Source organism: Pelobates fuscus, chromosome 7 (genome assembly GCF_036172605.1).
Source record: "Pelobates fuscus isolate aPelFus1 chromosome 7, aPelFus1.pri, whole genome shotgun sequence".
Taxonomy (NCBI): domain Eukaryota; kingdom Metazoa; phylum Chordata; class Amphibia; order Anura; family Pelobatidae; genus Pelobates; species Pelobates fuscus.
Window position 1 is genome coordinate 70,019,075 of NC_086323.1, and position 23,252 is coordinate 70,042,326.

At 41.5% G+C, this 23,252-nt stretch overlaps 1 protein-coding gene and 1 non-coding gene across 2 annotated transcripts; both read left to right on the plus strand.

Moving 5' to 3' along the window:
* Positions 1 to 9,084: 9,084 nt before the first annotated feature.
* Positions 9,085 to 21,612, plus strand: RPL5 (ribosomal protein L5). The gene is made up of 8 exons (XM_063428394.1): positions 9,085 to 9,194; positions 9,943 to 10,012; positions 10,115 to 10,230; positions 13,749 to 13,883; positions 16,159 to 16,361; positions 17,344 to 17,521; positions 18,706 to 18,794; positions 21,450 to 21,612. Exons 1-8 carry the CDS (start codon positions 9,192 to 9,194, stop codon positions 21,550 to 21,552), a joined length of 897 nt encoding a protein of 298 aa, XP_063284464.1. The 5' UTR covers positions 9,085 to 9,191; the 3' UTR covers positions 21,553 to 21,612.
* Positions 17,123 to 17,218, plus strand: LOC134569991 (small nucleolar RNA SNORD21). Its single transcript, XR_010084646.1, has one exon. It is a non-coding gene; the product is annotated as a small nucleolar RNA SNORD21 (small nucleolar RNA).
* Positions 21,613 to 23,252: the final 1,640 nt, after the last annotated feature.

The window sequence follows — 23,252 nt, forward strand, 5'->3', positions numbered from 1 at the left end:
TTTTGCATTTCGGCAGGGGGGTGTCCCTTTAACTGAGGAAACTAGATGACATTTTCTTAGGAAATGAATATATGATTTATCATTGATATAAATATGTTTGCTTTGTTTAAGGAGTTATTAAAGAGGAACTGGTATTTCATGAGAAGTGATAGTTCCTTGTTCCCTCAGTGCAGTAAAAGCTATTGCAGTATTCCCTCAATGGACAAAGCAGTGGGGGTAAAAAAAAAAACTACTTGTCTCTGATACAGTCATGTGTTCTTTGGGACTTTTCCATCCCATGATGCACTCTGGTATCAACAGAGAAATTCCATGTTGGTTTTGTGCCCCTATTTCTTTACCTTCCTTACTACCTGTTTTGTGTCAGTGGTTTGTTCTGGTCCAATCCTGCAAAACAGGCTGCTGTGCAGCCCAGCCGGCTTTTCTCAATTCTCCTTTTCCCTATACTACCTATCCAGCCCCCACATCAGCAGGGAAGTTCACAGTTTTGGCCAGCCAGTCGATATGGAACAGCAGTTATACAATGTATATATATATTATTATAAATTGCGTTTAGTGGGCCCACTACATGTTTTAGTCACCATGTAGGGCTTTTGAAATGTTGTTTTCCTTTTTCTCCCACACCCCCTCCCTCCAGTACTTTCTGATCCTGGCATAATATATTTTTATTGCCTTGCTATTTTATATTGTACGCACCTCTGTCCATGTATATTTTTCTACAATAGATCAACTTACGTGATGGCACTTCAATTCAATGGATAATCTTTATTTATTTTTTTTACTTTTTTTAAAAATACTTTATTTTAAAGAATGAACAAAGCAGACATATAAACGGTACATCAATACAATAGCGGAAAATGCTCAAAAGTTTAGTACAAATGTTTTAGATAAATCAGCAAGAAAAGGAACAAACAAAAAAACAAAAGGAGAGAAGGTGGGAAAAGGGAAGGGGAACCCACTGTGTCGATATTGCCTAGATCAGTAGGAACATTATCAATCGGGTTGTGGAGAAGTACTCTGTCCACAGCATCCATATCTTTTCAAATAAAGTTAAGGTATTGTGAACTAATGTAGTCAGGAGATCCATCACGTGATTTTATCAAATTTTCATATTGACTTTTTTTATTGGTGGTGATCATAGTGTGCAACCAAGATACTGCCAAAGTAATTTCTCTCTTGGGAAAGCCTTCCAGAGGGCAAGATAGTAAAAATAACCAAATCTCTAAGTCAAATGATCTCTGGAATACAGATGCCAGCAACATCTCCACTTCATTCCAAAAGGGTACCACCATTGGGCTTGTCCACCAAATATGAAAATAGGTAATTTGGTGGACTCTTTGTGTTATGTACCTATTTTCAGACAGCAAGTCAAAGTGGAGCACTTGCTATAAAATGTTTATACTATTATAGCATTAAGTCACAGCGAGACCAGTAGTTATACAGTGTATATGTATCGATATAGCACTGAAACATGTACACTCCCTGAAAGAGCACTTCCGGTCAGTCCAGCCAGGTACAGGAAACATAAGTTCCTGTACCGCGGGAGACACAGCAGGGGGAGGAACACTTTGTGACAGGGGACAGAGGGGGGAGAAGGAAAAAAGACTATGGGACAGGAGGGGGGGGGGGGGGGAGAATGAAAAAAAGACTTTGGGACAGGGGTAGAAGGAAAAAACACTATGGGACAGGGGAGGGAGGAGGGAGAAAGAAAAAACACTATGGGACAGGGGAGGGAGGAGGGAGAAGGAAAAAACACTATGGGACAGGAGAGGGGGGGAGAATGAAAAAACACTAGGGGACGGGGTAGAAGGAAAAAACACTATAGGACAGGGTCAGGGGGAGAAGGAAAAACACTATGAGACAGGGGAGGAGGGGAAGGAAAGAACACTTTGGGACAGAGGAGGGGGGAGAAGGAAAGAACACTATGGGACAGAGGAGAGGGAGGAAAGAACACTATGGGACAGGGGAGGGGGAGGAAAGAACACTGGGCGTGAGGGTGAAAAACTAATATGGGGAGGGGGGTGAAAGAACACTACGGGACAGGGGAGGGGGGGAGAACACTCGGGTGGAGAGAGAGGAACATTAAGGGAGGGCACTAAGGTGCAGGGAAGGGAAAAGGAACACGGGGGTAGAGGGGGGACCACTAAAAGTGAAGGGAGAGGAAATATATGGTGAATGGGGGGTGGCACTAAGAGACAGGTAACGGGGGAGGGGGGAGTTCCTACCACACATATTTACACACACACACACACATCCACAACACAAACACACACACACTGCATCCACTACCCACACTGCATCCACTAAACAAACAACCACATTGCATCCACTACACAAACAAACACACACTGCATCCACCACACAAACAAACACACACTGCATTTACTAATCAAATTCTCCATCCATCCACTACACACAAACACAAATATTCTTATAAACATAAAACAAATCTGACTGGCATGTGTAAGTTGTGCATTTACCACTTAATAAAAAAAAAAGATTTGCAATAAAAAAATAAATAATAATCATGTTCAGTTAACAGTAGATTTGTGTAGAAATTTTTTTTTTTTTCAAAACGGTAAATGTACGGATTATCTGCTCTAAAAAAATCCATATCGGTTGATCCCTAATCTATGCACAAAAAAATAAAGAATTAAAAAAAAAAACATTATACTATAGAGGTTTACATTAGACTTTAAGATTCATTTTGAGCCAAAATCAGGCTAATCAGGTGATCAGCCAAAGTTCCAGTTTTCAAATTGCTATAATCTCAGTGGAATCAACTTGCAGAAGCCCAAATATGTTCGGCTCGGTTCCTGATTTGCAGTGCCATTTCTGTCAACTTTAAAAAATGTGGATGGAATGGAAAAGAGGCAGTTTTTTTGTTGGGGCAAAAAGGCAGCCTAGTTTGCCATGATGGACAAGAAGTCTACCCTATTATGTGTGTTGTATCTCCTGTCCAACCAAGAGGTAAGAGAAAATATGATAGATGTTTAGAAGACAGTCTACAAATGCTGGTTTTATACACAGATCAAGAGACAACTGACATATAAAGGGAATAAAAGGAGGAAATGTAAAACAATCTATGTTACCAAGCAGGATTTGTCCATACTCTTTGACGCTACTGAGGGAGACAAATAAGCAGTAATACAGTATGTTTTACACTTGCTGTGCCAGAGTGGGAATGGGAGATAGTATGGTTATTGAATCTAGTGTGAAACTAGGTTTAGTTTGCTGCTGCATCTAGCTATTAGCTACTGCCAGGGGCAATTGAAACAACTTTGAGTGGGAGATAGGAGATTTACATTTTAAATGTTTCCTACATACTAGGTTCCCAATACACAGAGAAGTACCAATTTTTTTTAAGTAAAATGTTTGAAAAAAGAAAATCCTTTATTTTTTTTCAGTGCAGTGCGTGTTGTGCAGTGTTTCTTAACGTTAAACACAATAAACAGTAAATCCACTAACCGCCAGCCTGTTTTGCAACGCCTATTTTGGCTGAATAAATTTGTGTTAGTTTGCACAATAAAAAATAATTGATATATCAAGGCTATTTAAATAAGAAAAACAAATCCATCATCATCATCAATCTTATGTCCTAATCCCAAGAACAAATTGAGGACGGGTAAGGGAAGAGGTTGTGTTGTCCAACCCACCATCATCAAAAGTGCAACAGCATCTAAGAGTCTGAAGACCTCTATCTCGGCCATGAGGACGGCATACAGCACTGTCACTGCCACATCCACCATCACTGTTAATAGTATTGAGAAGAAACACAAACGTACCCTATGAAATGGGACTTGGTTATGGACCCCTCAAAACTCTGACATAACCCAAAGAGAGATGTAAAAACAAGGGGTAGTTACTCACCAAATCAAGTGACTTGAGAGTGTCTCATTTATTCATAAATATGTAAAGAAAAATGAAAACCAATAATCTTTATTGAGTTGAAGAAACAATTCAAATCATGTAACAGATGTGAAATTAATTATCTTAGGCAGAAAGATAGAAAAGATTATAAAAAAAAAACCTATATAGACCATAATCTGATAGTATTTAGTATTTTATAAATATTTAATATTCTGTATTAAGTCAGGTTTAATTAATAAGCAGATGGTGTACTAGGTCTATATTTTGCCAGCATGTAAATGCCCAAACCAATGATAATGCCCAGTGCTTTTGGAGATCATACAAATAGTCCCTACGCAATTTAGGAGTTAAATCAGTTTGTTTACACAGCCTTAGTCCCACTTCCCTGCAAGTAACATGCACAGCCTTGCAACCTTGCCTTCCTGTAAATAGAGATGCGAGATGTACACTTGCTTTATTGCAGAGTCAGTTTAATTTAGAATTTATTTTCTCCTGCTCTGATAATAGCTTGCTAGCCATTTAGGAGCCTCCTGTGTGTGAATTAACTTTAATTTACAGAGCAGGAGATACGATCTTCTACAGTAAGTTAATATCTGAATATGAAACCATGATGTTCATGCAGGCTGTGTCAGTAACAGCCAGTAGTGGTGTGGCTAGGGCTGCATCAACAGAAACAAAAGTGATTTAACTCCTAACTGGCAGAGAATTAAGTCGTGAAACTGCAGGGGCATGATCTATACACCAGAACTGCTTCATTAAGCTAAAGTTGTTTTTATTGACTATAGTGTCCCTTTAAAGTCCTATTGTGGGCAACTGCCTTCCCTCTACCAAAAATGCCTTAGGTGCTATTTAAGTCCTGCACAAGTCTAGCTTGCATTACTGTTTAGCAGTACTTAGAAAGTGTATTAAGGGAGGGGGCGGAGCTTGAACTCTGAGAGGAGCAGTTGCATGCCGAGCGAACTCCTGCATAAACTGACATTTTTCGGGGTAATACCCCCATTTTCAGCCTGAATCCTGGCATCCACACTCATAATCCTGCCAGGGGACAAGTTGCTGAACATAGTGACTCCACTACTAAGCACCTGAGATGCAGAGAGCCCGCGGAGAAGACTCGCGGCCTGCAAGTGACCGGGTGGGGGGAAAGGCGGCCGATTTCCCCGCTCTCCTGGTTGCTGAAAAGAACTGCCTCAGTCCATTCCCCCCCCCCCCCCCCCCGCGACCCCCTTAGGACCGGTGGGGGATATCCCAGTCCCCACTGGACTGCTCCAGCTAAACCCTTTGATCAGACAAGATTACCTACCTGCACGCAACAGGAACCTCCAAAATGGCAGACACACATCCTCCAGCAAAGTCGACTGAACTACCGACCAGCACTGGCCACAGTTTCTCTGTTGAGCGCTCCCTGGAGAGACTGGAGGCGATATTTACCAGCTTCTGGGCGAAATTGGAAGCACGAGCAGCAGCTTTAGCTTCTCAACAACTGCTATCCATCAAGCTGAACCACGTGGAGAGAGCGGGCCCCTGCCGGACACCGAGGGTAAGCAAATGCCCGCCCCTCCACCCTTGTACCCACCTGGGCCAAAAAACAACCAGGGCTCAACAACACCATACCAGCGCCCACCCACCGTTACTCGGAAGGGGACCCATCATTACAACCCACACAAGAAGGACTTGGGCACTCTGAGCCATCAGGCGTGCAAAACTGAGGCACTAGACACCACAAGGGCCCAGTTTTGGGAGGATACCCTCTCACAATGCCGCCCCAGTGCCCCCCCTAGCAAAATCTCTGCCTGCACCATGGGCCACCCGGCGGGGGGAATCGGGTGAAGCTGTGAATGATGGATTTGTGTGGGCTGTCCAAGACATGAGAGCCACGAGGCTTGAGTAGCCGTTGTTAACACTCGCACCACGCAAATGACACTTGCGGTACCCACAATATATGATGTCCTCCTGGCATACAAGGACAATCACAGGGACAACTTCTGCTCTTTACTTTATGTCTGATATATATGCTTTGACCACAATACCATTATGACAGCGCCCTTAGCACTGCTTCAGTTGACATCCCTGCCATTAAGTCTAACTCATCCTATACTTTCACGGGGCTCCGCCCTTTAACCCTTGAGTGCCAGAACAGGTAGCGCAGGGGCATATATACTAGTCTTGCCATATCTGTTTTCCTTTTAATTTCCTTTTATTGCACCCCTTGTCACAAGCCCAACAGGTCTCAAAGACATTGCAGCTCCAGTGGGAATTTAACCCTGTTTGTCTACTGTCTAAGCATGATTAATACTCTTCGGTAACGCTATTTAATTAAGCAATGTTATACATTATTCATAACTCAAATTTTGCTTAAGCTTTAACAAAACTACTTAACATAAAAAGTGCACAATATGCATGTAAATATGCAGTAACATTTAATGTCTAGCAAACATAACACTATGTCAGTATGAATGCTCAACCAAGCTGCGTTAGCACTGCTAGCCAGATTAGTAACGTTACAATCTCTAGAATTAACTTTATGTTATTTCATGATATATTGTTTGACCTAACCTTGTACCACAATTTTTCTGATAAGCAGAACTGGTGAAACTAATAGACAAGCGACAATAATACATATAAAAACTGTGCAGTATCTAATGCCTAACTATTGTAGTAACACTATGTCTGAATAACTGCCTACCCTAGCTGTTGTGGCATTGTAAGGCTGATGTGTTATAACATTGCACAAATAAAATAAAGAATTAAAAAAAAAAAAGTGTATTAAGGGAACATTTCAAGCACCATAACCACTACTGATGCTCTTGGTCAATGAGCTGTCCCTTCTGTTCAGTATGAGAGAAAATAGAGGCAGATTAACATTGCCAATCCTGCATAACAACAAAGTTTTCAGCTGCTGGGTTAAAACATGGCACCCAGGCCTGCCTACCTCGGCATGGTCTCCACTATGCACTGAAGTGGTTGTGGTGCTAGGAGTGCCTGGCAACTGGTAACCCTCCCTCCCCCAATTGTAAGTAGTCAAACTATTTTAGAACTATCAGTCGAACTCCCGAGCCACAACTGTCCCAATTCTAGTGCGGTACTCCAGATTCAGGCTCCTGACCCTCCATATCGGGTTTCTTCCTTGGTGTCCACCAAGAAGACTAATCACAGAAACTGTAAGACGAGCACATTATTAGATGCACGCTCTGCCGGGGCCATGAATGGGGTGCTGTAACTGTCAGGCTTGAAGTTTGGCAGTACTCAGTGAGGTGAATAAATGGTGAAAGTGTCCAAGGCAAACAATACAGAAAGGGCCATGCAAAGGCAAGGTCAAGATAAGCCCATGGGTTCATAAACCCAGGCAGTAAAGGTTCAGGAGTGGCAACAAACGCCAACAGTCGAATATCAAGATAAACATTATATGAGGTAGCCAAGAGTTCACAGAATAACTGAGCAATGGTTGCAATGATAGCCCAGCTGTTCTGTCTTTAAATAGGGTGCCTGTCAGAAGCCACGCCCTGTTTGACACCCCCGTACTGCCTCAGTAACATGGAGGCTATCTGGAAGCTTGGAGTTGCCGGGGGAACCAAGACTGAAATTCACAAATTTTGGCAAAAGGTGGATCATCTGCCGGAACGCTTTGTCAATTCTCACAGCTGTTGCTAATGACAGCTATAGGAAACGGGTATTTTGAAATTGGGTCTATGGAGGATGCACATAAGTACATTAATGACTGGGTTCTGCCAGGTGAAGTGTCAGGAGCTTTCTAAATTATTTATTTTAGTGAGCGGCCAGTGATAGGCTGAGATCAACACTGGGGTCCAAGGGAAAGGCATTGTAGAAGGAGTCAGAGGGGGCTGAGCGTAAGGTTAGATGATCCCCAGGACCTCCAGATACTATAATGACTTAATTGATTTTTAATCTCCATACAGCGGCAAAGAAAATATATTAACCAGTCTTCATCCCGTTGTACAGCGCTGCGGAATTTGTTGGCGCTATATCTATAATAATAGGTATACACAGTAAACAATTACATAATAGCATAGTCTATATATGCCCAAAGTGCAATCCGTTTCTTCTCTTTCTTTCCCTCTGTAGAGGTTATGGCACACTTCCAGGGTCAGTAGTCAAACTGTTAGTGGAGAGCTACCAGCTGCACAAGATTAGATGGCCGGACACTGGGAACCACCACTTGTGCAGCCATGAACTCTGTGCACTGCAGGTGTTAGCTCACTGGCTGAGAGTGCTCAGCTGACGCCTTAATTCAATGAATCAGCCCAACACAGTAGGGATTATCTCAGTGGAACTAATGAAAGCTCCTTACAAGAGCGTCTAGCTCCACAGACAGCGGTGCCTGGCACCCGGCGAAACCCAGTTACTTCTCAAATCTTACTCAAACAGTTTGGATACCTGCTCTGGGTGGGTGCCGGGGTACTCCATGGTACCATAAACACTACACCGTGCTGTAGAAGTTGTGATGCTTGAAGTGTGGGTTTAATTTACAGTAATGTATTATTTAATTATTAGTCTTATGTTTGTAGTTTAGTTGACTACTATCTCTGGTAATAAAGGGGGCCTGTGTGCAGTCTACATTCTGACTGGTAAAAGGGCCTGTGCTAGCTAACGCCTGTACGTCACTCATAGTATAACTTTACCAAACCTTACTAGAGGTTCTTCCCTGCCTTCCACTTTTGTTTTGTTATTTTTCTTGTCTTTCTTAGGGATCAAATTTAACACAACGGCTTTGTAATTTTCAGCAGTCATAGCTCACTGCCATACAGTGAATTCACAGCTCACTAATATAAGCAAATGTAACGAGTCTACTTATCATTAAAATATACTGTAAAACCTACAGGATTGTACGAACACTGTCCTGACATTTACTAATAAAACCCGTCTGTGTTGTACTGACTTGCCTGCACTTAAAGGATTGTAAAAAAAAAAAAAGAATTAAATAAAGTACAAAAATTGCTGATCTAGATAAATTCTTCAACTGGGCTGTGGTAACAGCTTGGCTCTATTAGCTTGAAATTTGCAGTTTGGTTTTCAGATCACTTTAATTCAAAATTTAGTGAATTAACAAAAAAAAAAAGTATAATAAAATAAAGTCAAAAAGAAGGTTAAAATGAATCCTCCCACCACGTGGTGGCAGCATCCTTATTTGTTGCTTCCTCCACTGTCACAGGGGTGTCTTCTTATTTCACCTATGATTCCTCTCGGCTCGGCCGCTGCCTACTTACCGCGCATGCGCACTGCGTACGGCCTTTTCCCAGCGCTCCAGCGCCCTTACGTTTGCGCTGTGACTCTCCGGTCCTATACTCAACGGGACAAAACACGGCGAAATGGTCAGTAACCGGGGGCAATATCACCGCCAATCAGTGTCCCATCTCCCCCTGCACCGCGCACACCGCGTTACGGCCGGTGGCAGGCGGATTGCAGTCCGGATGGTGGTGGATTGTGAAAGTGTCTGAGGCTGAGCCGTTCCTTCCAGCGTGGCCTAATGGCTGCTGCAGGCTCTGGCTGGCTGGTCGGCCGGCCTGCTCCTTCCTGGAGGATCACACAGGCTGCCTGCTGATACAGGCTACTGGCACTGCATGAGGGGCTTCTGGGGGAAACCATAACATTCTTATTTATAAAGAAATGACAGTGTTTGTGTGAGATCAGTGATCCATTGAATAATACTGTGTGTTTTTATTTATGTCTTATATTCACCTATGTTCTATTTCTACATAAAATCAGTCATTCTAGAACAATTATCAGTGAAATTAATGCTTTATTTTTTTTTATAGAAAATCATTTTTTTGCAACTTCCTGTACTGTAAATCATTAAGATGGGTGGTCTGTTTGTTCCCTATCGATCATGTTGGTGTCTAACAGGAGTAGTGTTATAGGATGGGATATATAATCTTTTTTTTGGTCCTAACTTTAGGTCAGTGGTCGATGAGCGACCCGTATGTCAATGCTATAAGCTAGAATTATTGAGCTTAGTGCCATGTGCTCTATTTGTAGGAAGCTTGCCGTATATTGGTGAGTCTTTTTAATTAACCACTTTTTGATGTCAAGTCTCTGTAACTTTTTTGTTTTTTTTGTTAGGGGTTCGTAAAAGTTGTTAAAAACAAGGCCTACTTCAAGAGATACCAAGTCAAGTTTCGCAGAAGGAGAGGTGAGGGATTTTGGTCTCTAAAGATGTGGTGTGTGTATATGTTTTAAAACTTTAAATTGTTTGCATGTGCAAATCCAAACACTCTCTCATCCCTTATTCTAGAGGGCAAGACCGATTACTATGCTCGCAAACGATTGGTCATCCAGGATAAGAATAAGTACAATACTCCTAAATACAGGATGATTGTGCGTGTCACCAACAGAGACATCATCTGCCAGGTAAGAAGCATGTGGACGGACATCATGGTGGATGGCATTTAAAAGTTGAGATGCACATCAGGCCGATGCTTTACTTTTTTTAGAAGTTTTTAAAATGGGTTAAACTGTCTTCCAGTTAATGAGCTTTGTGATTTTACTTTCTGGGATGGCAAGTGTAGAGAAATGCTTCCCAGAACTCAACATATTCTGTCTTTAACCAGCACTGAGCAGGAAGATTGCTGTGATCAGCATGTGTCTATGTACTGGAAGCTCCCCTCTCTGCGAGAGACAAGGTCTCGACAAGCTTGAATTCTAATAGCATAGGGGCACTAACAGATACTGCTACATGGTTGTCAATGCAAAAAGCTTTAGGAATGAAAATAATTATATTTTATAATTATAACCATAAAGTGTACGCTATCCATATGTCTATCACTTGCTGTCATATTGAAATGGAACATGAGGAAGCATGTTGCATTCTGGGATTGTGGCACAGTGAAAGCGCCTTCATTCCTCTTTTGTTGTTACCCTAGATGCTAATTATTATTATTTTATTATTTATATAGCGCCAACAAATTCCATTGCGCTGTACAATGGGAATAATGAAATACAGATGTAAGCAACAAACCTCAAGGGTCTGTTCCTGCCTTGACTTATAGTGAAAACTGATAAGTGCCTGGTGTGGATTAATATAGCAAATATGCTAGTGCTTGATTTGTTGATAATTTAACCTTTAATTTAAAAGTAAACTAGCACATATTTATCGAAGTGGATCCAGTTTTCTCCTGAATCGTTTAACTGTACGACTTTAAACCTCTTAAACAATTACTTTAGTATTGGGAATACAAAGATGTGTTGGTCGCAGTCTGTTTCCTCTGATGGGGGACCTAAAGCGCTTGCTGCGTGTGCGTTAAGACTTCATCATAGGAAAGCATTACCTCAATGCTTTTCTATGACGCTGGTCATTTTCATGCAAAACTCCAAGAAGCGCCTCTAGTGTCTATTTGGTAGACAGCCGCTAGTGGCAGTCTTAGTACTGCAATATAAGCATTGCAGTTTTTCTAAAACGGCAATGTAGAACATTACAGGACAAGGGGGGGGGGGGAGAAGACAGGGATAGTGGACCGAGACCACTTTAATGAGAGAAAGTGGTCTGGGTTCCGATAGTCCCCCTAAGGATGTATGGAATCCCAGTGATTAGAGCCATGAGTGTTCAATGTATTTTACTCCAGAATCTTAACAGTTAATTTGCTTCTAAATAACTCATTGCATATCCATGAGTGGATGAGGGTTTTGGCAGTTTTTACAATTTGCTCCAATTACTTTGTCAAAATGTATGGATTCTCGCATATTAATGCGTCTGAAGTGGCACTCTGAGAAGTTCTGAGACTTTACTGTCTACTAAAGCAAATTAGAGCTGTGGAGAGGGGCAAAAGTAATGTCAAAATAAATCTGCAGTTAAAACTGTGCACCAGGGAATGCCTGGGTTAGAATTAAAGGGACTCTCGATAACACAGCTGGGTGTAGTTACATTGAGCTGTCTCATCTGGGAGCCTGCAATTTAGCACTTTAATAAGTGCAGATTTACCTGGAAAGCCAACTGAAATGCTTTAGGTGCTTGGAGTTTTCCTTTTGAAGGAACATTTTAGGGTAAGGAATACAAACACGTATACATAACCCTATAGTGCTGGAGTGCCATTTTAGCTTGCCGTCAGATTGGAGATAAAGGATAGTCTACCTTTTCTCCATTGCTGTGCTGATAATGCTGTGGCTGGCCCCTGACTCCACGGCTGAGGATATCAATCTTGGTGATCTCAGCCAGTCCAGTACCTTCCCAAAGGAAAGGACTGTGAGGCTAAACATGGTAAAATGTTGTGCTGCACCAATCCGCATCTCCCCATAGAGATGCATTGTATCAATGCATCTGTCGGCAGTGTTCAGTGTCTTCATGCAGAGTGCAAAGACACTGAATATCTGTGCTGCGTTCAGTGCAGCACTGATATAGGAAACGCCTCTAGTGGCTGTCTGAGTGAAAAGACAGTGTTTACGTTGCATGCATGCAGTGACGGGCGCTATACACCAGAACCAATACATTAGGCAGTGGTTCTGGTGACTTTAAGCGAACACTAAAGTACTCTTTACTGAGATGGTAAGGTGTGTGGGTTTTGTTTTTCCCTACTAGTGACAGGGTTTACCTTGAAGGGCTAAACATACCTCCAGAGGCTTTTACACTAACAGCCACTGGAGGCTCTGTCACGTGACACATAAGCCCCCATAGGAAAGTGTTAATCCAATGCTTTGATGTGCGCATGGCACTTGCCAAGGGTTTTTATCTGAGAATTGGATTGGGTCATCGCGGCTCCCCCTCCCCCATGATGTCACGGAAGAGAAGGCAACATTCATTAAGTGTTCAGGTTGTGGTTATCTATTGCAGTGAATAGTGTCTTTTAAGGCTGACATGTAAATCCGTGAATAGCACTCATCTATTGCAAAAGGTAAAATAATACACTAGTACTGCTTTCTTACTATAAAGTTCCTTCACGCAGCATGTGAATTCTACATTGTAGCATTCTGTGGAAGTGCCCTGTCTAGGAATCCATGGTATAGTATTGAGGTAGCCAGATAAACCGTTAGTTACACGTCAAAACATACAACTCATTTGTAAAACTGATTTCTTTGAGCTTTGTTGAAAGTAACAAAGGCCCATAATTTTATGGCAACAAAGAATAAAGTCCTTGTTTGATAAACTGGTCAGTGAAATGATTTATTATAGTGTCTTCTGTTCTAGAATGGTTTATCCCCAAAGTTGCCTCCAGCGGTTATGTGCACTCCCCACCATGCAGCATTCAGCCTGGCGGGGGTGCAGCTATTTGGCTGAGAGCGGTCAGCTGAGGATCTCTGCCAATCAGTGATTGTCCATTCACTAAACTGGCTTGAAAAAGTTTTTTTTTTTTTTTCACCAAGCCAGTTTATTAAATGGGAGGAGTCAGCTGAGAGAATCAGCTGACTGCTCTCAACCAATCAGTGGCACCCCACGCATCTTAAATTTGAACATTCAGAAGCCGGATAACGCCTGGGGGAATGGGCACCGCCACTGTAGACAAAACTTGAGGTAAGAGTGCCTTAAGGGGCATCCTGGCACTAGAAGTTGTTCTGGTGCCTGGAATGTCCTTTTAAGTGAAAATGCAAAGTGGATTAAAATTTCAACTTTCATGCCAAAGTAGCTGAACTGGCAGCATAGACTTGATTTATTTTTTTTCCTATTCAGATATATTGGTCTTAAAAATGAAATTCTATTTAAATTCTCACTTTTGTAAATAACCCTGCTAGTCCTAGTTTTGTTTGTGTTGAGTTTTGTGAACAGCCCTAATGCAATTTTTCAGATAAAATTCTGTGGTTTATTATTCATTTAGCTATTGGTAGCATGTGCCAAACTCATTGACTTTCAGAGATGATTGTTTATGTTTAGTGTGACCTAAACATACCATAAGCTATATTATTACTTCTGATTTAATATTCTGTTTTCTCTTCTCTTACAGATTGCATACGCCAGAATCGAAGGAGACATGATTGTTTGTGCTGCTTATTCTCATGAGCTTCCTAAATACGGCATCAAATGCGGCCTGACAAATTATGCTGCAGCTTATTGCACAGGCCTGCTGCTGGCTCGCAGGGTATGTAAGCATGCTGACTGATATGGTCAGATCCTACAGTTCTGGGCTGCTTTTCCTACTAATCTTCACAGTTTGTTCTTCCATACGCTGCACAATGATTTTTCCTCCGTGTCTCTCTGGCATTATCCAAGATGTATTTTTGTTTTTATTTTTTTGAGGGGAGTGCATTTTCTTTTAAATCAATTATTCAACAACAATCTGTTAGGTTTATTTAGTGTGCATCAAAGTAGTTTGTATCTGATACTTGTTGCAAGACTATTTTACTGCCCTTGGATATTGTCCCTTGTTGTGTTTTATTTTTTATTTTTTTTATAACTATTCCAGAATTTCACTCTAGTTTTGTGTATGTGGCAGTTATTATTCACTGTAGATAACTAGGATATGGTTTATTTCTATCTCTGTAGAAGTAAAACATTACGGCCCAATTTTTGAAGTCAAGACTAGTCAATTCAGTGGTGTAAACAGGATAGTCTAGTTTATAAACTAGTATAATACATAGACACTATATGAACATAACCTTAAATCGGCCACCCACACCTGCAAAATTAGTATTTCGTAAAGATATTTTTCTGAAATACTCATATTGGCGGTATTGGAAATTCACTGAAATTCCAACAAAGTCAAGATATACTGAGACAAAGTAGGGACTAATTGTCTCAATTTTTTTTCCACCTGGCACTTTTTGACGCTGGATTATGTTATCGCAGTCTAGACGTGTCTATTTCCCCCTGCTGCAGGGAAATTAGCTCTGTCTATGGAGGATCTCACCGGATATTACATACACCTCTGCACGTGTGAGAGAACATTAGTGCCATCAGCTTTTTGCAGCTAAAAGTGCCAAGAGCAGAAGAGGACCTGCCATAAGCGAAAGGCAGCACTTTGCAGGAATAGTTTAAGGCAAGTAGAACTTGCCTTTCCCTGCCCCTCTTGGCCACCGGATGCCCAGCTGTGATCTTGGAGTCGGGTCTTTGCAAATTATGCAGTCTACTCAGACTGTAGCAGTAAAATACCAAGAAATAATCTCATTCAACTGATCAATACATTAGGTGCAACCGGGCCATGTGCTAGCACAAACTCCATGTAGGATACAAATGGGGAAAAGGTCCGGGCACTCCAATTCTCAAAAGGGCATAACACTGTGTAACCAGCAGCAATGTTCTGACTTTCAACCCAGATGGGTCTTCCTCAAGTTTAAGAGTCTGTGATCCCAATAAATATGCCTTTTTGAGCACGGAGTGCTTGGATCTAATTATTTCCACTTAACTAAATTCAGCTGTTTAAAGCAGCACTGTCACTATATGAGGAGTTTTGTGGAGTTTGTCTCTACCTCATGAGCTGAAACTAGCTGGTAGATCAGGGCTTTGCAGACTTGCCATCACAGGTAAATGCCATGTGGTTTCTCCTTGTGGAATGTAGGACTTGTCAGAGCCTATAGATTTTCCAGAAACCACTAGACTGAGCAGTGATTCACTTTTAAGCCCTTATTTCTTTGCTCTAGCTTTCTTTGTGAATCGGTAGATGGGTCAAATAGAAGTTCTCTGAATTTTATTAAATTTTCTGGTTTATGTGGCTTTACTGATCAGATACATGGTCAAAATGTTCGCTTTCTTCAACTCTGTGCTAGGCCAGTTCTGAACATGGTTAATGCAGGCACTAAATTCCCTTTGATGATTAGCCAGAATATAGGTTGACTATCACAGGAAATGTGCATTAAGCACCTGCAGTTGCAAATTGTCCTTATGGTTCCAGGTTCTGAGGTCATATCAGGGCTTACAATATGAAGTTCTTTGCTGCTTGCAGGGCCTCAAATTATTTGCCATGCCCCCCCCCCCCCCCCCCATATCTCCCCCCTTCTGTCTGTCTCACCTACACACATGCCGATTCAATGTGAGATCTATACCTATATCAGGAATGGAAGTTATAATCAAATAGGTTGATTTATTTATTCTTCCCGTGGTCTAAATATTCTGATACTGGAATAAGTCTGGTTTACAAAAAAATTTCCATTATTAAACGGATTTTTTTTTTTTTCTGCATTTTCTTGTGGGGAGGCTGACCACTATGCATATTGATGTTCAGTTCTCTCTTCCCCTTCATGTTGTATTGTGCTGTGATGGCTGGCTATCAATCTGAGAAAACTGTGTTGGAGCAGAGAATTGAGTGGGGAAATGTCCTCCTAGTTATGGGATCCTTTATAACTGTCTATTTGCTGTAATAGAAGGCTAAAATTGGCTTGAGCAATTATAACAATCTTGCTAATCTTTGCCTCTTCTAGCTCCTTAACAAATTCGGCCTTGACAAGGTCTACGAGGGTCAGGTGGAAGTAACTGGCGACGAATACAACGTGGAGAGCATTGATGGTCAACCTGGCGCCTTCACTTGCTACTTGGATGCTGGTCTCACACGAACCACCACTGGAAACAGAGTCTTTGGTGCTCTGAAGGGGGCTGTGGATGGAGGCTTGTCCATTCCTCATAGGTTAGAAATCTTGTTTATAATCTTTAATACATCTGTGTGTAAGTTTAGCTTCATTGAGCTTTGCAGGACTATACAGGGACAGTTCTCTTCCAATGAGTGGGATCCTGGATTACCAGCTTAGTTCAGTAAAGGCACCTGGCAGGAGAAGCTGGATGTGGAGTGGGTACCCAAGCCCTTTTTAAGTCTTTCTAAAACCAATACAACTTGGCATTATCTTAACCACAAATAGGCTTGGTGCCAGGATGCCCTAATTGTTAAACTACCAGGCATACCAGAGGGACTTCACCCAAAAACTGAAATGTGTATTTATCACTATGTGGGGGCTGCTCAACCGCCTGAATAGCAGTGTGCACCCCAGTCCTGCTCTGACTGGAAACTTAAAATTAGAAACTGGACAGCTGTGCAATCAGTCCTTTATTCTGCCTAAATGCTGTCTCAGTGCTGCACGTGGATCCCATGGACATGTTAATACCACATGGTCTGCCATACTATGCATTAATTCCCCTGCTTTACTTTTTAGCAGTACTGGGGTGGTCCAATTGACTTTCTATCTGAGTGTGTGTCAGACAATTTTTTTTTTTTAATTTATTTGTTTTTGAGATGGCACATTAAAAGTTATTCTTTCCAAGAATTAAGAATTGAAGACATAACTGACAAACTGAGCTGGCTGCCTTTTTATAAATAAAAACTGTTAAAAAAAAAAAAAAAAATAATAATAATAAACTTGCACGTTGAACTAGTTTTCTGAATGGTGTTCAGCTGCTAGATGATGATCCCTAGTGTCTGAGCATACTGTAGTTGGTCCTCGGTTTGCTTTTGATGTAACCCTATTGTTTCAAGACGGGACTGATAGCAGCCTCATTCTCTTGGTTGGTGGAGCAGAGTTGCAGGCAGTAAAAATGTTAAGTGTATGAGTGAATGCGGAAGAATCATTCACACAGGGGCTACAGGATTGTTGAGTTTACTTTTTTTTTCTTCTTAGTACGAAGCGTTTTCCTGGCTACGACTCTGAAAGCAAAGAGTTCAACGCCGAGGTTCACCGCAAGCACATTCTGGGCCAGAATGTAGCTGAGTACATGCATCTTCTGATAGAGGAAGATGAGGACGCCTACAAAAAACAGTTCTCACGATACATTAAGAACGGCATCACCCATGACCAGGTAAGGCCTTTTGTTGGAAGGGGGGAGTGATCTATATGCAGTGTTTTTAGGTGGGCTGATATAGCAGTTTCAGACTAAATTTAAACATTGGCACGCATTTGTAGTGTACTTATTGCAAGATTGCTTGATTAGCGCGGTTTTCATGTATAACTTATCCTTTAATTGTAATGCCCTGCGGACTATGTTGCCGCTTTCTTAATGATATTTACCCCTTTTCTAGGTAGCTATTTGAGTGTTTGCTTTTACAGCTTGTGTTTAATGGCCTTTTATTGAGGAAAAGGCAAACACATAGATTTGAAAACCATGCACATGGCAATGTAATGGCATGAGATAATCACTGAAAAAGGATCACGAGTACACACATTTTTTACATTTTGTAGTCTTCTACATGAAAACTTCAAGAATGTATTTCTTTTTTTTAAATCTACACACATGCATTTGACATTATGGGTTAAAATGTTTTGAGTGACGAAAGTCTCATGGAAATTCCTCTAGATAAGGGGTGAGCAATCTGCGGCCCTCCAGATGTTTTGAACTACATCTCCCTTAATGCTCTTATGGCCATAATTCTAGCAAAGCATCAAGGGAGATGTAGTCCAAAACTTTGTATTCCTAGCACTATAGTATACCTTTCAGTACCAGTGTAGATATTAATAAAACCTAGCCGCTCTTCTATGAAGGGTTAAACAAGTCATACAACAAATATTGTATTTTGGAATGGAATACTACCAGTTTTATGGTGCAATGTATACACCTCAAATGCTAAATTGGCACAATTGCTGCCAAACAAGCTGAATATAGCACACTGCCTTGATGTCTTCAGGGACCACGTTGGGATAATTGCAAAAGATAACAGATTCTCAAGGGGTTTATTTTTATTTACAAGAAGTAGACTGCCTCGTATGTTAATGCGGGGTCTCCAGAGTTAATCTAGACATTCTGTGAATCTGTCAAGATGCAGTGGCAGCATAACATGAAACCAGCTTTAACATCTATTATGTGATATTACAAAAAATTGACAAGTATAGTATATTGGATTGTATCCTATTGGATCAATGCAATGTTTTGTGGAACCAGGACATACTTGAAAACGTGAGAAATCTCAATGTATCTTTCCTGGTAAAATATTTTATAAAGTAATGAGTATAAAAACCTGCTAAGACATCTATGGCTGTTTCTAACAGGTTGAGGACTTGTACAAGAAAGCACATGCATCCATCCGAGAAAATCCAGTGCACGAAAAGAAGCCCCCGAGAGAAGTTAAAAAGAAGAGGTGTGTCTTTATTTCTGTATTTGATGTGTTTTTTGTGACATTATTGCTAGTGGGTTTAATTCTTGGTGTGGAGGTATAGCTAATGGCTGTGTAGTGTGAAAGCCCTGTAACACTATAGTGTTGGCAGTATATCGGTGTTTCTACATGTAGTTCTCAGAACCTGCTGCTTCTCCATGGCCATCTCCAAATACAATCTGTAAATTACACCTTGTTCGCCCATTCACTGAAATACCATTGCTGTAGGCTTCCAATAATGGGGATTTATTGGAAATGTGCAGTTTATGTAAATCCTACTTCACGCAGAAATGAAGATGGGTTCTTGCATCATGCTTGTTGCATCCTTTTTAGGGATATAATTTCTAATTAGTGGGGTAATAGCTGCTTGATCCAAGGAGACATCTGACTGCTATTTTGGGGTCAAGAAGGAATTTTTTTCCTAGTTTGTTGCAAAATTGTAAGCGCTACAGACTGGGTTTTTTGCCTTCTTTTGGATCAACCGCAAAAGCATATGTGAGGAAGGCTGAACTTGAAGGACGCAAGTCTCTTTTCAGCTATGTAACTATGTAACTACCGTATATACTCGAGTATAAGCCGACCCGAATATAAGCCGAGGCCCCTAATTTTACCCCCAAAAACTGGGAAAACTTATTGACTCGAGTATAAGACTAGGGTGGGAAATGCAGCAGCTGCTGGTAAATTTCTAAATAAAATTAGATCCTTAAAAAATTATATTAATTGAATATTTATTTAGTGTGTGTATATAATGAATGCAGTGTGTGTGTATGAGAATGCAGTGTGTATATGAGTGCAGTGTGTATGAGTGCAGTGTGTATATGAGTGCAGTGTGTGTATATGAGTGCAGTGTGTGTATATGAGTGCAGTGTGTGTGTATGAGTGCAGTGTGTGTGTATGAGTGCAGTGTGTGTGTATGAGTGCAGTGTGTGTGTATGAGTGCAGTGTGTGTGTATGAGTGCAGTGTGTGTGTATGAGTGCAGTGTGTGTGTATGAGTGCAGTGTGTGTATGAGTGCAGTGTGTGTATGAGTGCAGTGTGTGTATGAGTGCAGTGTGTGTATGAGTGCAGTGTGTGTATGAGTGCAGTGTGTGTGTATGAGAATGCTGTGTGTGTGTGAGAGAATGCTGTGTGTGTGTGAGAGAATGCAGTGTGTGTGTGAGAGAATGCAGTGTGTGTGTGAATGAATGCAGTGTGTGTGTGAATGAATGCAGTGTGTGTGTGAATGAATGCAGTGTGTGTGTGAATGAATGCAGTGTGTGTGTGAATGAATGCAGTGTGTGTGTGAATGAATGCAGTGTGTGTGCGTATGAATGCAGTGTGTGTGCGTATGAATGCAGTGTGTGTGCGTATGAATGCAGTGTGTGTGCGTATGAATGCAGTGTGTGTGCGTATGAATGCAGTGTGTGTGTGCGTATGAATGCAGTGTGTGTGTGCGTATGAATGCAGTGTGTGTGCGCGTATGAATGCAGTGTGTGTGTGTGTGTATGAATGCAGTGTGTGATGCAGAGCCTTGGTGGGGGGTGGGCATTTTTATTTTTTAATTTAATATTTTTTTGCTTCATTACATTTTTTTATTATTATTATTTTTTTATTTTATTATTATTTTTTATTTTATTATTTTTATTTTATTATTTTTTTATTTTTATTTTTTTTATTATTAATATATATACATTTTTTTCGTCCCCCCTCCCTGCTTGCTAGCTGGCCAGGGAGGGGGGCTCTCCTTCCCTGGTGGTCCAGTGGATGGGCACTGTGTAGGAGGGGGCTGTGGGGGCTGCAGAGAGATGTTACTTACCTTTCCTGCAGCTCCTGTCAGCTCTCTCCTCCTCCGCCGGTCCGTTCAGCACCTCGGTCAGCTCCCAGTGTAAATCTCGCAAGAGCCGCGGCTCTCGCGAGATTTACACTGTGAGCTGACAGAAGAGCTGAACGGACCGGCGGAGGAGGAGAGAGCTGACAGGAGCTGCAGGAAAGGTAAGTAACATCTCTCTGCAGCCCCCACAGCCCACAGTCTGTATTATGGCAATGCAAATTGCCATAATACAGACAATTGACTCGAGTATAAGCCGAGTTGGGGTTTTTCAGCACAAAAAATGTGCTGAAAAACTCGGCTTATACTCGAGTATATACGGTATATATGATCCGAATATGACATTCCAAGCATTATAACCCATGCTTTGCTTCACTTATGGTGGTCTGTTATTACGGTCTCTTCATCCAGCTTTTATATTCAGCTCCTTAATACACATCCTCCCAAACCCCTGCTTGTGGGTGAAAAATGGTCTCTCAGTACTTCTACAAAATGATATGCAACACAAAGTTCATTTATTAATGAAATTAAATTTAAAAAAACAAAACCCTTTTTGACTACAATTCTGTTGATATAGATTTTTTTTTATTTGGTTTCAAATAAAAGGCTTGTGCGTTCATTTTGGCAAGCCAGCAGTGTAATCTTTCCACCCCTCAGTTATTGGGGAACAGTCTTGAATGCAATTTTCAGGGCCACATGAACCTGTGACCTTCCCCAGCAGACTTACTCTGTGCCAGCCACACCGCCAATGCTGCGAGTTAAATTGGTTCCGTTAGTGATGTGCCACAAAGATTTTGTGTATCTGTTAAAATTAACAATCTTTTTGATTTCCAGGTGGAATCGTGCCAAATTGTCTGTGGAACAGAGGAAAGACCGCATTGCTCAGAAGAAAGCCAGCTTCCTCCGAGCTCAGGAGAAAGTTGCTGCAGACAGCTAAACTGGGCACTCTTCTATTTTCTATGGGAGTCTCAATACAAATAAATATATTGACATCACGTTTTCTGCCTGGGCTTTATTATTCGATCATTAATGGATTCACTGATGAAAGGAGATAATGATTAAAATCCCAATTGTAGTCGCCTTTAACTTTCTTAAACATGTGTGGGTGTACCTAAAGAAACTGGACAGGTATGCTTTTCCTGCACGAAAGGCTTGATCGTACATAGATCTGCACTCTCATGCACAAGTACTCTTAAAGATCTGTCCTACATTAATCTGCTTTTCAAAACTCTTTGAACTTTAATGGGTGGCTGGTCAGAAACGCTTAACATCCTTTATAGCACTGTCTATTTAATTTAACCATTAGATATCGCTTTGCGAGGCACGATCTGTAAACTAAAACTACTTCAGTTATTTTGGTGTCTAGTGCCATTTAAGAGTTAAATATTTGTATTTCCAACTAAATAGTAGATCTACCTATCGTGTATTCATGGTAGTGGGGGACAACATAGTGACTTGCCTAGCGAATAATTACAGCAAGACAAGTCTTTTGCTGACTGTCTTATAGTATTAATCTAAGGCAGTGTCCTGCCTCTTCAGTACTGATTGCTATGGGCACCAGATCCTATGCTGCATATATTAAAGGGACACTCCAGGCACCCAGACCATTTCTGCCCATTGGAGTGGTCTGGGTGCCAACTCCCACTACCCTTAACCCTGAAAGTGTAATTTGCAATATTTACATGCAGGGTTAAGTCCTCCTCTAGTGGCTGTCTAATTTTCCCACAACCATAATGTATGCATATAGAATATTGCTATCTTTAGAGAATTTATGGGAAAACGTGTAGGGTCGTCCCAGGAGTTGGGATACAATATATGGATGTCCCCACACAAAAGCAACGTACATGTTAACTGTGAAAAGACTCAAAATGGCCAGTTCCACATCTTGTACAAACTGATGCCTCTGTGAAGGTTGCTGTGTAGTTTCTTCATATAATTTTGTGGCAATTTTGGATTGTCACCTCTAGTTAACATGGACCTAACTTTGCAAAATCTCATTGACTAAGTCAATCAAGGATGGCTCAATCTTCCCCTCTGACAACTTTGTGAGGGGCAACCTAATGCTCCAGGGTTGTTTCATGGAGTTAAACAGCAGGAAGTGCTTCTAGTAGTCTGTTACACAGCCACTAGAGGCAGTATTAACCATGCAATAGAAACATTGCAGTTTCTTTAAAACCATGTATTTTCAGCTGCATTATTAGGGGGATGGGGGACACTGCACCCTGCCCACACCAATCAGATGAAGTGGTGTGGGTGCCTTTAGTGTTTGTTTAATGCTGCAATTTCCTATATCAAATTTCACTTGCCAAAGAGCTGCAGACTACCAAGGCGTTGGGTCTCCTATTATTCTGATGAGGAGATGGGCCCTGGCACATTTGATCAGTAGGTGAAACACATATTCAAAGCTTGTTAAAGGACCACTCTAGTGCCAGGAAAACATACTCGTTTTCCTGGCACTAGAGTGCCCTGACGGTGCCCCCCTCCTGCCCGGCTCTGGAAAGGGGTAACACTTACCTTTTTCCAGCGCTGGGCAGGGAGCTCTCCTCCTCCTCTCCGCCCCGTCTGCTGAATGCACACGTGCGGCAAGAGCTGCCCGTGCATTTAGCCGGTCGCATAGGAAAGCATTTACAATGCTTT